Raw genomic sequence first — 13322 nt, 5'->3', positions numbered from 1 at the left:
GACAGAAGAGTCGAGAAAGACCATCAGCCCCGAGGTGGAGGAGACAGGAGAGAGGAGAAAGACCATCAGCCCCGAGGCGGAGGAGACAGGAGAGAGGAGAAAGACCATCAGCCCCGAGGTGGAGGAGACAGGAGAGAGCGGAGAAAGACCATCAGCCCCGAGGTGGAGGAGACAGGAGAGAGCGGAGAAAGACCATCAGCCCCGAGGTGGAGGAGACAGAGGAGAGCGGAGAAAGACCATCAGCCCCGAGGTGGAGGAGACAGGAAAGAGCGGAGAAAGACCATCAGCCCCGAGGTGGAGGAGACAGAGGAGAGCGGAGAAAGACCATCAGCCCCGAGGTGGAGGAGACAGGAGAGCGGAGAAAGACCATCAGCCCCGAGGCGGAGGAGACAGGAGAGCAGAGAAAGACCATCAGCCCCGAGGTGGAGGAGACAGGAGAGCGGAGAAAGACCATCAGCCCCGAGGCGGAGGAGACAGGAGAGCAGAGAAAGACCATCAGCCCCGAGGCGGAGGAGACAGAGAGCGGAGAAAGACCATCAGCCCCGAGGCGGAGGAGACAGGAGAGAGCGGAGAAAGACCATCAGCCCCGAGGCGGAGGAGACAGGAGAGCAGAGAAAGACCATCAGCCCCGAGGCGGAGGAGACAGAGGAGAGCGGAGAAAGACCATCAGCCCCGAGGCGGAGGAGACAGGAGAGAGCGGAGAAAGACCATCAGCCCCGAGGCGGAGGAGACAGGAGAGCAGAGAAAGACCATCAGCCCCGAGGCGGAGGAGACAGAGAGCGGAGAAAGACCATCAGCCCCGAGGCGGAGGAGACAGGAGAGAGCGGAGAAAGACCATCAGCCCCGAGGCGGAGGAGACAGGAGAGCGGAGAAAGACCATCAGCCCCGAGGCGGAGGAGACAGAGGAGAGCGGAGAAAGACCACCAGCCCCGAGGCGGAGGAGACAGAGGAGAGCGGAGAAAGACCATCAGCCCCAAGGCGGAGGAGACAGAGAGCGGAGAAAGACCACCAGCCCCGAGGCGGAGGAGACAGGAGAGCAGAGAAAGACCATCAGCCCCGAGGCGGAGGAGACAGGAGAGCAGAGAAAGACCATCAGCCCCGAGGCGGAGGAGACAGGAGAGCAGAGAAAGACCATCAGCCCCGAGGCGGAGGAGACAGGAGAGCAGAGAAAGACCATCAGCCCCGAGGCGGAGGAGACAGAGAGCGGAGAAAGACCATCAGCCCCGAGGCGGAGGAGACAGGAGAGAGCGGAGAAAGACCATCAGCCCCGAGGCGGAGGAGACAGAGGAGAGCGGAGAAAGACCATCAGCCCCGAGGCGGAGGAGACAGGAGAGAGCGGAGAAAGACCATCAGCCCCGAGGCGGAGGAGACAGGAGAGCGGAGAAAGACCATCAGCCCCGAGGCGGAGGAGACAGGAGAGCAGAGAAAGACCATCAGCCCCGAGGCGGAGGAGACAGGAGAGCAGAGAAAGACCATCAGCCCCGAGGCGGAGGAGACAGAGAGCGGAGAAAGACCATCAGCCCCGAGGCGGAGGAGACAGGAGAGAGCGGAGAAAGACCATCAGCCCCGAGGCGGAGGAGACAGAGGAGAGCGGAGAAAGACCATCAGCCCCGAGGCGGAGGAGACAGAGGAGAGCGGAGAAAGACCATCAGCCCCGAGGCGGAGGAGACAGAGGAGAGCGGAGAAAGACCATCAGCCCCGAGGTGGAGGAGACAGAGGAGAGCGGAGAAAGACCATCAGCCCCGAGTCGGAGGAGACAGAGGAGAGCGGAGAAAGACCATCAGCCCCGAGGCGGAGGAGACAGAGAGCGGAGAAAGACCATCAGCCCCGAGGCGGAGGAGACAGAGGAGAGCGGAGAAAGACCATCAGCCCCGAGGCGGAGGAGACAGAGAGCGGAGAAAGACCATCAGCCCCGAGGTGGAGGAGACAGAGGAGAGCGGAGAAAGACCATCAGCCCCGAGGCGGAAGAGGAGAGCGGAGAAAGACCATCAGCCCCGAGGCGGAGGAGACAGAGGAGACAGAGGAGAAAGACCATCAGCCCCGAGGCGGAGGAGACTGTGGAGAGAGGAGAAAGACCATCAGCCCCGAGGCGGAAGAGGAGAGCGGAGAAAGACCATCAGCCCCGAGGCGGAGGAGACAGAGGAGACAGAGGAGAAAGACCATCAGCCCCGAGGCGGAGGAGACTGTGGAGAGAGGAGAAAGACCATCAGCCCTGAGGCGGAGGAGACAGAGGAGAGCGGAAAAAGACCATCAGCCCCGAGGCGGAGGAGACAGAGAGCGGAGAAAGACCATCAGCCCCGAGGCGGAGGAGACAGAGGAGAGCGGAGAAAGACCATCAGCCCCGAGGCGGAGGAGACAGAGGAGAGCGGAGAAAGACCATCAGCCCCGAGGCGGAGGAGACAGAGGAGAGCGGAGAAAGACCATCAGCCCCGAGGCGGAGGAGACAGGAGAGAGCGGAGAAAGACCATCAGCCCTGAGGCGGAGGAGACAGAGGAGAGCGGAAAAAGACCATCAGCCCCGAGGCGGAGGAGACAGAGAGCGGAGAAAGACCATCAGCCCCGAGGCGGAGGAGACAGAGGAGAGCGGAGAAAGACCATCAGCCCCGAGGCGGAGGAGACAGAGAGCGGAGAAAGACCATCAGCCCCGAGGCGGAGGAGACAGAGGAGAGCTGAGAAAGACCATCAGCCCCGAGGCGGAGGAGACAGAGGAGAGCGGAGAAAGACCATCAGCCCCGAGGCGGAGGAGACAGAGGAGAGCAGAGAAAGACCATCAGCCCCGAGGCGGAAGAGGAGAGCGGAGAAAGACCATCAGCCCCGAGGCGGAGGAGACAGAGGAGAGCGGAGAAAGACCATCAGCCCCGAGGCGGAGGAGACAGAGGAGAGCGGAGAAAGACCATCAGCCCCGAGGCGGAGGAGACAGAAGAGAGCGGAGAAAGACCATCAGCCCCGAGGTGGAGGAGACAGAGGAGAGCGGAGAAAGACCATCAGCCCCGAGGCGGAGGAGACAGAGGAGAGCGGAGAGAGACCATCAGCCCCGAGGCGGAGGAGACAGAGGAGAGCAGAGAAAGACCATCAGCCCCGAGGCGGAGGAGACAGAGGAGAGCGGAGAAAGACCATCAGCCCCGAGGCGGAGGAGACAGAGGAGAGCAGAGAAAGACCATCAGCCCCGAGGCGGAGGAGACAGAAGAGAGAGGAGAAAGACCATCAGCCCCGAGGCGGAGGAGACAGAGGAGAGCAGAGAAAGACCATCAGCCCCGAGGCGGAGGAGACAGAGGAGAGCAGAGAAAGACCATCAGCCCCGAGGCGGAGGAGACAGAGGAGAGCGGAGAAAGACCATCAGCCCTGAGGCGGAGGAGACAGAGGAGAGCGGAGAAAGACCATCAGCCCCGAGGCGGAGGAGACAGAGGAGAGCAGAGAAAGACCATCAGCCCCGAGGCGGAGGAGACAGAGGAGAGCAGAGAAAGACCATCAGCCCCGAGGCGGAGGAGACAGAGGAGAGCAGAGAAAGACCATCAGCCCCGAGGCGGAGGAGACAGAGGAGAGCAGAGAAAGACCATCAGCCCCGAGGCGGAGGAGACAGAGGAGAGCAGAGAAAGACCATCAGCCCCGAGGCGGAGGAGACAGAGGAGAGCAGAGAAAGACCATCAGCCCCGAGGCAGAGGAGACAGAGGAGAGCAGAGAAAGACCATCAGCCCCGAGGCGGAGGAGACAGAGGAGAGAGGAGAAAGACCATCAGCCCCGAGGCGGAGGAGACAGAAGAGAGCGGAGAAAGACCATCAGCCCCGAGGCGGAGGAGAGCGGAGAAAGACCATCAGCCCCGAGGCGGAGGAGAGCGGAGAAAGACCATCAGCCCCGAGGCGGAGGAGAGCGGAGAAAGACCATCAGCCCCGAGGCGGAGGAGAGCAGAGAAAGACCATCAGCCCCGAGGCGGAAGAGAGCGGAGAAAGACCATCAGACCATCAACTGTTAAACCCGGATGTTTTATCGCTGTGTGTGGGGTCTCTCTGGAAAATCTTCCCTTGTGAGCCAGGCTTAATTCTAACACAATGATGAAAGAAAATGTAAGACCCATACACTAAAAAGATCATGTTATTTATTCAGTGTCAGTGTTTTAGGGCATTACATTAGGCATGATCAAATTGAATACTTTTTCAATGATTAAGACCTTGAAAGCTCAACTTTCTAGCCGGCCATGACTTACTTTGGGTGGTTTGAAGGGATAGTCCGGAGTGAAGGCGATGTCCAGGAAGAACACCCCTCCCTCGTACACGGAGCCGGGGGGGCCCAGGATGGTGGACCTCCACTCATAGATGTTGTCTCCTTTAGGACCGGCACTGCACATGATAAAGGCGGTACATTAGACAACGATGAGCAGAAACACCGGAGAACAGATCCTCAAAACACTCAAACAGGGTTTACACAGGCAGCAGCAAGTCACAATGAATGCTTTTCAATACTACATTTCTAATGCCATAAACACAGTCAATCTGTGCATTTTCATTTCTTAAAGGAATAGGCCACCGTTTTTACATACTAAAATATGTTCTTACCTCACTTTAGTCGAGTTAATATATCCCCGTCTGGTCTTTGTCCGTGCGCTCTGTCACGCAAACGGAGCACATACGCAGCCTCTCCCAGTTGTCATATAGCTCCGAAAAAGCTCACGATAGAAGCTACCAAGCTCTTCCACGTGTTCCCTATTTAAATAAAGTTACGTGAAGTGTTTTCATGCGAAGTATATTTACACAGAAATGTAACATGTCGATTTTATAAGCAAATAAAAAGGGGGACTATATTGTGAGGCGTAATGATACGAGGAGTAAAACGTCTGCGCAGTAACTCCTAAAGGTTATTGACGGAAGTGAGCGGGGGAAGTCTTTAGGAGTTACTACGCGGACGCTTTGCTCCTCGTATCATTACGCCTCACAATATAGTCCCCCTTTTTATTTGCTTATAAAATCGACATGTTACATTTCTGTGTAAATATACTTCGCATGAAAACACTTCACGTAACTTTATTTAAATAGGGAACACGTGGAAGAGCTTGGTAGCTTCTATCGTGAGCTTTTTCGGAGCTATGTGACAACTGGGAGAGGCTGCGTATGTGCTCCGTTTGCGTGACAGAGCGCGCGGACAAAGACCAGACGGGGATATATTAACTCGACTAAAGTGAGGTAAGAACATATTTTAGTATGTAAAAACGGTGGCCTATTCCTTTAACATTAGGAAGCAATCTTTTTTGGGAGAGAAATCAAGAGAAATTTTATAATTTAAACAGTAACCTGTAACACACCAGTACTGCAGCAGGCCTACAGTGCAGTAACACACTCAGCAGGCCTACAGTGCAGTAACACACCCGTATTGCTGCAACGCCCTCCAGAAGAGAAGGTCTTACCTGCAGTTTGGAGGAGGGTCCAGTGTTATCTCTGCGAGTTCTTTCTGAATCCTGCAAAAGAGAGAGACGTCCATCACCACAGAGCCCTGAGGACGGCACAATTTTAGCAACCGTGGCCCTTTTCGCACCGCAGGAACCTTGTGTTCTGCTGCTGTTCATTACCAGCTACTTGTGATGAGGGCTTCTTTTGACAGAAGAGGAGCTGGGGGTCGCAGGGACAGATTTTGATAAATTGCCCATATCAAAAAAATCGCAATCTCTAATCTCTAATCTCTAATGTGCAATCTCTAACACACCGAGTGCCAAAAACGGAAAAAGTCGTTCTTACGTTTTTTTTATTGTGAAACTAGACACTCTATAATACAACATGTGTGATTTTGGAAGCTCTGTGGTGAACAAAAATTAAATAAATGACGATCAAAAACTTGTGAAAAGTCACATCTTGACATTTCATTTATATTATTGCGTTTCTTTTTCTTTCTTTTTTTTAGTCCGAGGGGGCGTGGTGTTGTGTAGCGAAGCTGTAAACCCGACAGTTCTCTCTCGCTCTCTGGAGCGTGTTTGACAAAGCAGAACGGCTTCACATGGAAAGATCTAAACAATTGAGATTTTAACGTTTCTCTGAGGGTGGTCAAAATTGATCTAAGGACGGCTGAGAAAGATCCTGTTAAAGTCTTAAATCTGAGAACCAGGCTGTTAAAATGCACACGCCATAAAAAGAGATTGATAACACGCGGTGTTTCAATACGTGTCAACAATGTTGTCACTGAAAACTGACTTGAAACGGAAATATTTCCCATAAAGTTAGTGTCCGTCCAGAGAGGAGAGAGGAGGAGAGAGGCGTTAATCAGGAGAGTGTTTCATGAAACACTAATTATCTCATAATCTAGAAAAAAAAACTGATTTTAATCAAAACTAGCCTCAGTTTAACTAGGATTTCTCAGGAACCGAGGCACGTAGAATTAAAGTGTGAAGTGTTTCACCTATGGAGAGCTTGAGAGCTGGAGAGTCTCAGCTTTCAAATGAGCATGTGTCCATAGCAATAACATAGATTATGCTGTGGTGCTGCAAATATCATGAAAAATGGTCTGGATTGTTGGCACTCAACAGCTAAATCCAACAGCGCGGCCTCAATGTGTTAATGGTCAGCTCTAAAACCAACTCTGTGGCAGTAACAGCACCTGCTTTGGAGTTTGAAACTTTAATGTTGAATGACACTGGAAACAGGAAAGTAGGGCTGCACGACATTGAGAAAACGTCTAATGGGAAATACTGGTACACAATATTGCAATTATATTATTGTCATATTTGACGGGCATGTGGCATACAATTGTACATCATGTGGTTTTCAGCTAATTGTGGAACAAAATTGAACTAAAACATAAAACCACATTGCACATTTTGAAATTCCATGCATTTTTACTGATTTAGAAAAAATAAGTGACTCAAGTGATTTTGTAATATATTATGGCTTCAAATGTTACAAATATTTCATCGCCCAGTATTGTGATAGAATACTTTTCACAATATATTGAGGAAAGTTAAATTAAAGTGGTCTAATTCTTCTTCTTCTTCTTCTGCTGCTACAACATTTAAGCAGAAAATACACAATTGTTTTGGAGGATAAATTGCAAAGGAAAAGCCAAAGCCTTAATCCGTGTATCATTCGTTCAATCATTTTTAAAATTGAAATCAAAAGCAAAATCACAGAGAAACGTCTGCTCTGAGCACGTTTCGTTTTATGTAAAGAAACAAAATCACTCTAAATGGCTTTATTTTAGTTCAATCTGATACTTAAATAGAAAAACAATATTTGAAAGTACAGGCTCAGAGCGCGAGCATGTCATCAATTATCATTTATTCGTCTCCAACAACGGAAGTTCTGTGTACGGGCCAAATTATTGTCCGTTTGCAACACTGACGGCGTCGATGAGACTGGCGATTCACATGCACTCTTCAAGGAGGAATTTCTTTACACTGTTATATCGGATGGACAGATATGCGGCATGTTTAATTCTCCAATGCGAGTAACTTCTCTATGACAGCACGCCAGGGTCACGTGACCCGATATCAGCTGCAGCCGCTGCAATGAACAGGGCTCTGGGTGATGTTTTCACTTCACTTTAGTCTGCTTACATGCACTTGGTTTATTAGGATTTTCATAGCACATCCACAATTCCAACTTAACCTCTGCTACGTGACTGTGCCAAACCCCGGTGATGTGCATTCAGCGCACAGGTGCACAGGTATGTGAATGGCCAGTTTTATCGATGCAGTCAGTGTGGCAGTCAGAACTTATGCTCTTTGCAGATGAATCAAATATAATTGATGACATACTCGCGCTCTGAGCCTGTACTTTCAAATATCGTTTTTCTATTTGGGCATCAGATTGAAAACTCTAAATTTAGGCAATTTGGAGTGATTTTGTTTCATTACATAAAACGAAAAGCGGTCATAGCAGACGTTTTCAAGCTATTTCGTTGTTGATTTCAATTTGAGTATTGATACACGGATTAGTCTCCTTCATATTTTGAATAACTGCTCAGAGGCAGCAGGTCCACGGCCCGGTACAAATGGACAGCTGTGGTGGTCACGGTACCTCTTGGCGCTGGTGGACAGCTTGGCGGCCGTCTTGCTGGAGATCTTGGTCTCTTTCTTCTTGGGCTGAGCGGGTTCTCTGTCCTGGTCTGTGGGAACGGTCTCTCTCTGGTCGATGTCCGAGCTGCCGCCGCTGGTGCTGGGGCTGTCGTCCACTCGCTGCACTTCACTCGACATCGTGGGCCCTGGGGAGAGCAAGGAGAACGGACGTTTGAAGAAAAATAGACAAAATACACACTTAAGAGAGTTCCCCTAGTTCTTCAATGGCGAAAGCCATTGCCGATGTCATCATTTCATGGCTTGGTTTGAGGTATGGCTTTGGTTCATCAGCTTAATCAAACAGAATAGTAATTGTTATGCCGTATACTAGGGAATATCCCGTGTCGTGTCATTTGAGAGCAAACAAGCATAACCTGTGATATGCTGTCTATTATGGATATGATACAGTAGCTTATGATCCAAGTCAGTTATGTAGAGCTCTAACCCACAGCCTGAAGTAAAGCTGCCTTAAGCCCAACACCGATGCTTTGACGTGCGGCAAAAGAGCCACCTCCTTTATTTTCTATGAGAGAACGCACACCGCGGCAGCAGATGCGAACCTGCACCACGATTCAGTTCTGCTGAATCCAGACACGGCGCCGCGAAGGAAAACACCGGCTTCTAGCCTCCTGCAGAGGCACAGAGGCGGGTCTGGTCAGTGACAGACTGGGGCTGTGTCCGAAACGAGCAGATTGATAAGGGCTCTTACGCCAAACCGGATGTGCGCTGTTGGTCAATCAGCTGTTGGTGATGTCACTTCCCTTTCCTCTGTTTAAGGACGGACGGATTGTTCAAAATGCTGCTGAAGCTCTAGTTCCCTAACTGCACAGATCTAACAGTCGACCCATGAAAGGTTGAGGAGTTAGTTGCTAGTGTTAGAGCTTAGAGGCTACAATTTGATGGTTTCAGACGCAGCCTGGGAGACCGCGGTAAACTTTGTTTGGATGGACCAAACCATCGTCACGGCTCCTGCATCAGGGGAAGCCTGTTCAACTCGTGTCTGTCGCCAACTCACTATTAACCTGCAAAAACAGAGCCATGTTTACGCTCAATCTTGCAACACAGACATACTTACTTACATACATTCTTATATTTTTGACAAATGTATAAATCACGTGTTGTCTAAAGCCCCGGAAAGTTTTAGAAATGCCTGAAGTGCCGTTACTCCAGTGTGTGTTGAAATCCCACATGGACGTGCGTCAGAAGACGTGCCATGGCGTGCTGCGTTCTGGTGTGCGTGGGCCTTCAGGGGGAACACTGCTGTATACTGAGCGCTATCCTCTCGTTCTTCTTACTGCAGACTTTGTCTTATTATGACACTATATTTTTTATCTCAAGTCTGTTCATTATTATTCACAGTTTCAGACGGTGGATTGTTGGTCCAAGGATTGGACAAGAAGAACTGAAGCTCCAACAAAGACTGTATGCTCTGCCTGTCTGCTGAGCAGTCTCTATAGCCTGTCCGTCCATGGGAGTGGTGGATCTTTCCTTCTGTGGTTCTGTGTTTTAGTTTTCCCCCGACGTGCCGGAGGGTCTAAGGATGGGGGACACTCAGGCGGCTCGTAACACCTGCTGCCGACACTTATTTGACTTTATGTTTGCCCGGATACTTCATTTGCCTGAACTTTACATTGTCTTATTTACCGTTTTGTTTTATTGCTTTGATAGATTTTTTTTTTTTTGATTGATTGATTAACACATCATTGCAAGTTGCAAGTAGCAATGTCAAGGCCTAATATACAAGAACGTAAAAGATGCCATCATGCCAACAATTTACAAAACAACAGGGGTAGGCATGTTTTCTGGTGGTGGGCCAAGTTGTCACCTTGTCAAAAGACTGAAATAGTTGTCAAGCACCACTTTTATACTTAGTCTGTACCAGGGGAGTCCTTACACATGTTTTTGAACTTAACTGTGTGAAATCATATTTGTCAAAATCATCTGTCTCTGTAGCTCAGGAGAAACCAACTTTAATGGGCACCATCACCATTACAACACTTTACCTAAATTGGAGGTGGGGGGACACAATGGACTATCATGACATAACCCACATCATCATAACAACGTTGTCAACAACACAAAGGCAAAAACACACAGACATCACATCACAAGTGCTATTATTTGGGAGATAGTGACACTGGAGACGAGAAGTGTCGCTTTCAGGGGGCGTTTCGTGCTAATGACAGCGGCTAACGATGCGACTAGCTAGCCGCGTCGCTACTTCTCACAACATTTCAACAAAAACAACATTAAGGGACTGTTGGGAATATTGTGCTGTTGTACGGGTTGGTCGAAGTACAAAGATAAAAGGGGAGTTGATTAAAGTAGTAAGTGTCGCGTGGGGAGGCGAACAAAGACTATCACAAACCGGGAGCTAGCGGCTAACGAGCTAACAACAACAACAGCGGCGGCGGCGGCGGCGGCGCTACAACGACCACATTATCCGGACATTTAACAGAAAGGATTCATTAAAGACGACGCACGAGGTGAAACGAGCGGGAGAAAATACCAATAACACAGCCGGGGTGGGAGCGGGGAGAGCACAGCGGGCCGGGGGGGTCAGCGAGGACTAGGAGTTACAGCGGGGCAGGAGCAGTGACCTCCTCAGCCGCGCCAGGGTCCACATTGTCCGGGGAGAGGAGTGTTTGACCGGGGGTCTCCTCCGCACAAAGACAGGCATCCTCCCCCCGTCTCTACCTCAACGGACAGCCTGCCCTCCCCGCATCCTGCTGCCCGCCTCTCGGGGAGCTAAAGTGCACTTTCCCGTGTTTCTTACCTGGGGCTGGCCGTCGATGCTGGGGCTGGGGTGCGTTGATCCCGTCGGTACCGAGAGCCTCCTCCACACTCACCGCGCTGTGTCACTGGAGCCAGCGGCGGTGGAAGGAGATTACTGCGGAGGCACTAAAGGCAGACGGCCCCCGGACCGCCCCCGTGCGCGCTCCCGAGCCGTGCGTGTGCCTCGTGGGAGAATACAGTGAGAAAAGTCAGTCCTAAAAGCACGGGTAGGCAAGTGGGTCCACTTGTACTGGGTGCCCCAACCCTCCACGTCACTTCTGTATTTTCATTATACTATGTCTGTCTAACCCTCATTTACTGTATATTTAAGTGGAGTGAACAGTCAGGCATGGAAATGTGTCTGTCAACATATAAGTTAATAAATAACAAAGTAAAGTTATAATGAGTTTGAGTAATTGTGTCTCGTCCAGACAGTCCGATTTTTAAGCCATGTGTGCAGCCGACAGAAAGCTGGTTCTCCCTTCTCAGCATTTGTCCAGCAGCAGATCATTAATGTGCACCTCCCTATCATCGTCCTATTCTAAGCTCTGTTTGCTCTATTAAATTGCATATTTGTTTAGACCTATGGTTTAGACTCACAACTGTGGGACACAACGTTCACCTTGTTGCTTCAGCCGCACCGTGCCTGCCCTGTGCATCCGGCGGCAGCTCCAGACATTTGTCTCAGGAGGGGCCAAGGGGTACCGAGTCCGAGGTGTTTCTTGGGGGTGCTCACAAAACATGACATTTTTGGGCCATTAAACAAAACACGCATAATAAACACAAGCAAATGCGTAATTTGCTGTTCACAACTTTGAACAACTGTAATAATGATGGCGGACTCTGAGATGAAATGCTTATTTTGTAAAGTGCCTTGTTTGCATGAACATACAGCATTGTAGCGAAAGCATTGCAACAAATCAAAGTGATCTTATCTCACCCATAGACCTAAACTGGAGCTACTAACAATTACTGCAAAAGCACCAGACAATAGCTGCTAATACAGACAAACTATCTAGTGAGAAATTATTTTTTTAATCTAAATTCGTCCAACATTCAGAAGTATTTTATTTTTGGACTGCAGACCAAGATCTTGGGAGCCACAGGCGTTGCTCCCACAAGACCTTTACTAGGGGTGGCAACTACCGCGTGCCACCTCTGTAGATCCGCCCCTGCTTTGTGGTGACACTGGTATTGAAGTCTCACACATAAACCCAGTCATGGTACTTGGGTCATATGGTGTGTGAAATCATACCATACTCCTTCTCTTCCTAATAAAGGCTAAAATGCAGGAAGTTTTCTGGCCACGAGACTGCACAATTCTCCAGGGCCTACCAAGCTAAAACTTTAAAATTCCACTGAACAGAAACCAGCGTGGTTAACAATATGTCTTGTAATTAACTAAAAATTGTCTTTTCTTGAATTTGCAGCATTAGGAGGTCATATTTACTTAAATCAAAAGCTATTTCAATCAAAAAACATCTTAACAGGTCAAGAGCAAGAGCCCTTCTTTGAGCAGCTTCAAAATTCTCAAATCCATAAACTCCCAGAGCTGCTGTTTGGATGAAAACTGCCTCCCACCCTCATAGATGTTTTGGTTCTCAATAGGGTTGAGGTCAGGGGAGGAGGGGGTCCACATCATGACTTTCTCTCCGTTTATGCCCATAGCAGCCAGTGGTATTCTTTACAGTCTAACAGGTTGGGTTGTCATGCATGAAGATGATTTTGTTCGGGAAAGTGCGGCTCTTCTTTTTGTACCATAGAAGAAAGTGGTCAGTCAGAAACTCCACATATTTTTCAGAGGTCATTTTCACACCTTCAGTGATCCTAAAGGGGCCTCAAGGGGCCGACCAGCTCTCTCACCATGATTCCAGACCAGAACATGCCTCCGCCCCCTCCTTACTGACATCACAGCCTTGTTGGGACATTGTGGCCATTCACCAACCATCCACTACTCCATTGATTTGACCATCCAAGGTCACACGGCCTCATCAGTGAACAAGACTGTTTGAAAATGAGTCTCATGTATTTCTGAGCCACTGCAGCCGTTTCTGTTCATCAGCTTCAACAGTTTAGGGGAGGCCGGATAGAAGGTTTATGCACAACTGCAGCCTCTGGAGGGTCCTACACCTTGATGTTCGGGAGACTCCAGAGGCACCAGCAGCTTCAAATACCTGTTTGTTGCTTTGTAGCATCTGTTCTCTTAATCTGATGTGTTTGTCTGGCAGAAACCGTCCTCATTGGACCTTTATCTGCACAAACCCGTGTGTGTCGGAATCATCCACAAATCTCTAATCTTTACAATGATTACGCTTAATCTTTCATGAGGCAAGGCAAGGCAAGTTTATTTGTAGAGCACAATTCATACACAAGGCAATTCAAAGTGCTTCACAGTTGCATAAATACAAGAAAACAAGTAGAATCAATAAAAACATCAACAAAAAATTTATCAATTACAGTAAAAAGCAAGAGTGTAGATAAAATACTTTCAGTCATATGCATCGGTAAAAAGAACT

At 49.5% G+C, this 13322-nt stretch overlaps 3 protein-coding genes across 4 annotated transcripts in view; 1 reads left to right on the top strand and 2 right to left on the bottom strand.

Annotated features, from left to right (window-relative positions):
- The window catches only part of rab5ab (RAB5A, member RAS oncogene family, b), a 419058-nt gene that overhangs the window by 100178 nt on the left and 305558 nt on the right, over positions 1 to 13322 (bottom strand). The gene's annotated exons all lie outside the window — the stretch shown is intronic.
- The window catches only part of znf385d (zinc finger protein 385D), a 465630-nt gene that overhangs the window by 165953 nt on the left and 286355 nt on the right, over positions 1 to 13322 (top strand). The gene's annotated exons all lie outside the window — the stretch shown is intronic.
- The window catches only part of ube2e2 (ubiquitin-conjugating enzyme E2E 2), a 67379-nt gene that overhangs the window by 3674 nt on the left and 50383 nt on the right, over positions 1 to 13322 (bottom strand). The window contains exons 2-5 of one of the 2 annotated variants that reach the window (XM_079562277.1): positions 10808 to 10895; positions 7994 to 8177; positions 5395 to 5445; positions 4201 to 4333 (exon numbers count right to left, since the gene is read on the bottom strand). In XM_079562277.1, coding sequence (XP_079418403.1) covers positions 4201 to 4333; positions 5395 to 5445; positions 7994 to 8169 — 360 coding nt within the window. In that variant the 5' untranslated portion in view covers positions 8170 to 8177; positions 10808 to 10895. Of the gene's footprint in view, positions 1 to 4200; positions 4334 to 5394; positions 5446 to 7993; positions 8178 to 10807; positions 10985 to 13322 lie in introns of those variants that run through there. The other variant, XM_079562276.1, reaches the window with a different exon arrangement.

This window comes from Gobius niger (assembly GCF_951799975.1).
Source record: "Gobius niger genome assembly, chromosome: 8".
NCBI classification, from domain to species: Eukaryota; Metazoa; Chordata; class Actinopteri; order Gobiiformes; family Gobiidae; genus Gobius; species Gobius niger.
The sequence above is the reverse complement of the archived record's forward strand: the minus strand, read 5'-3'. Positions and strand labels throughout refer to the sequence as shown.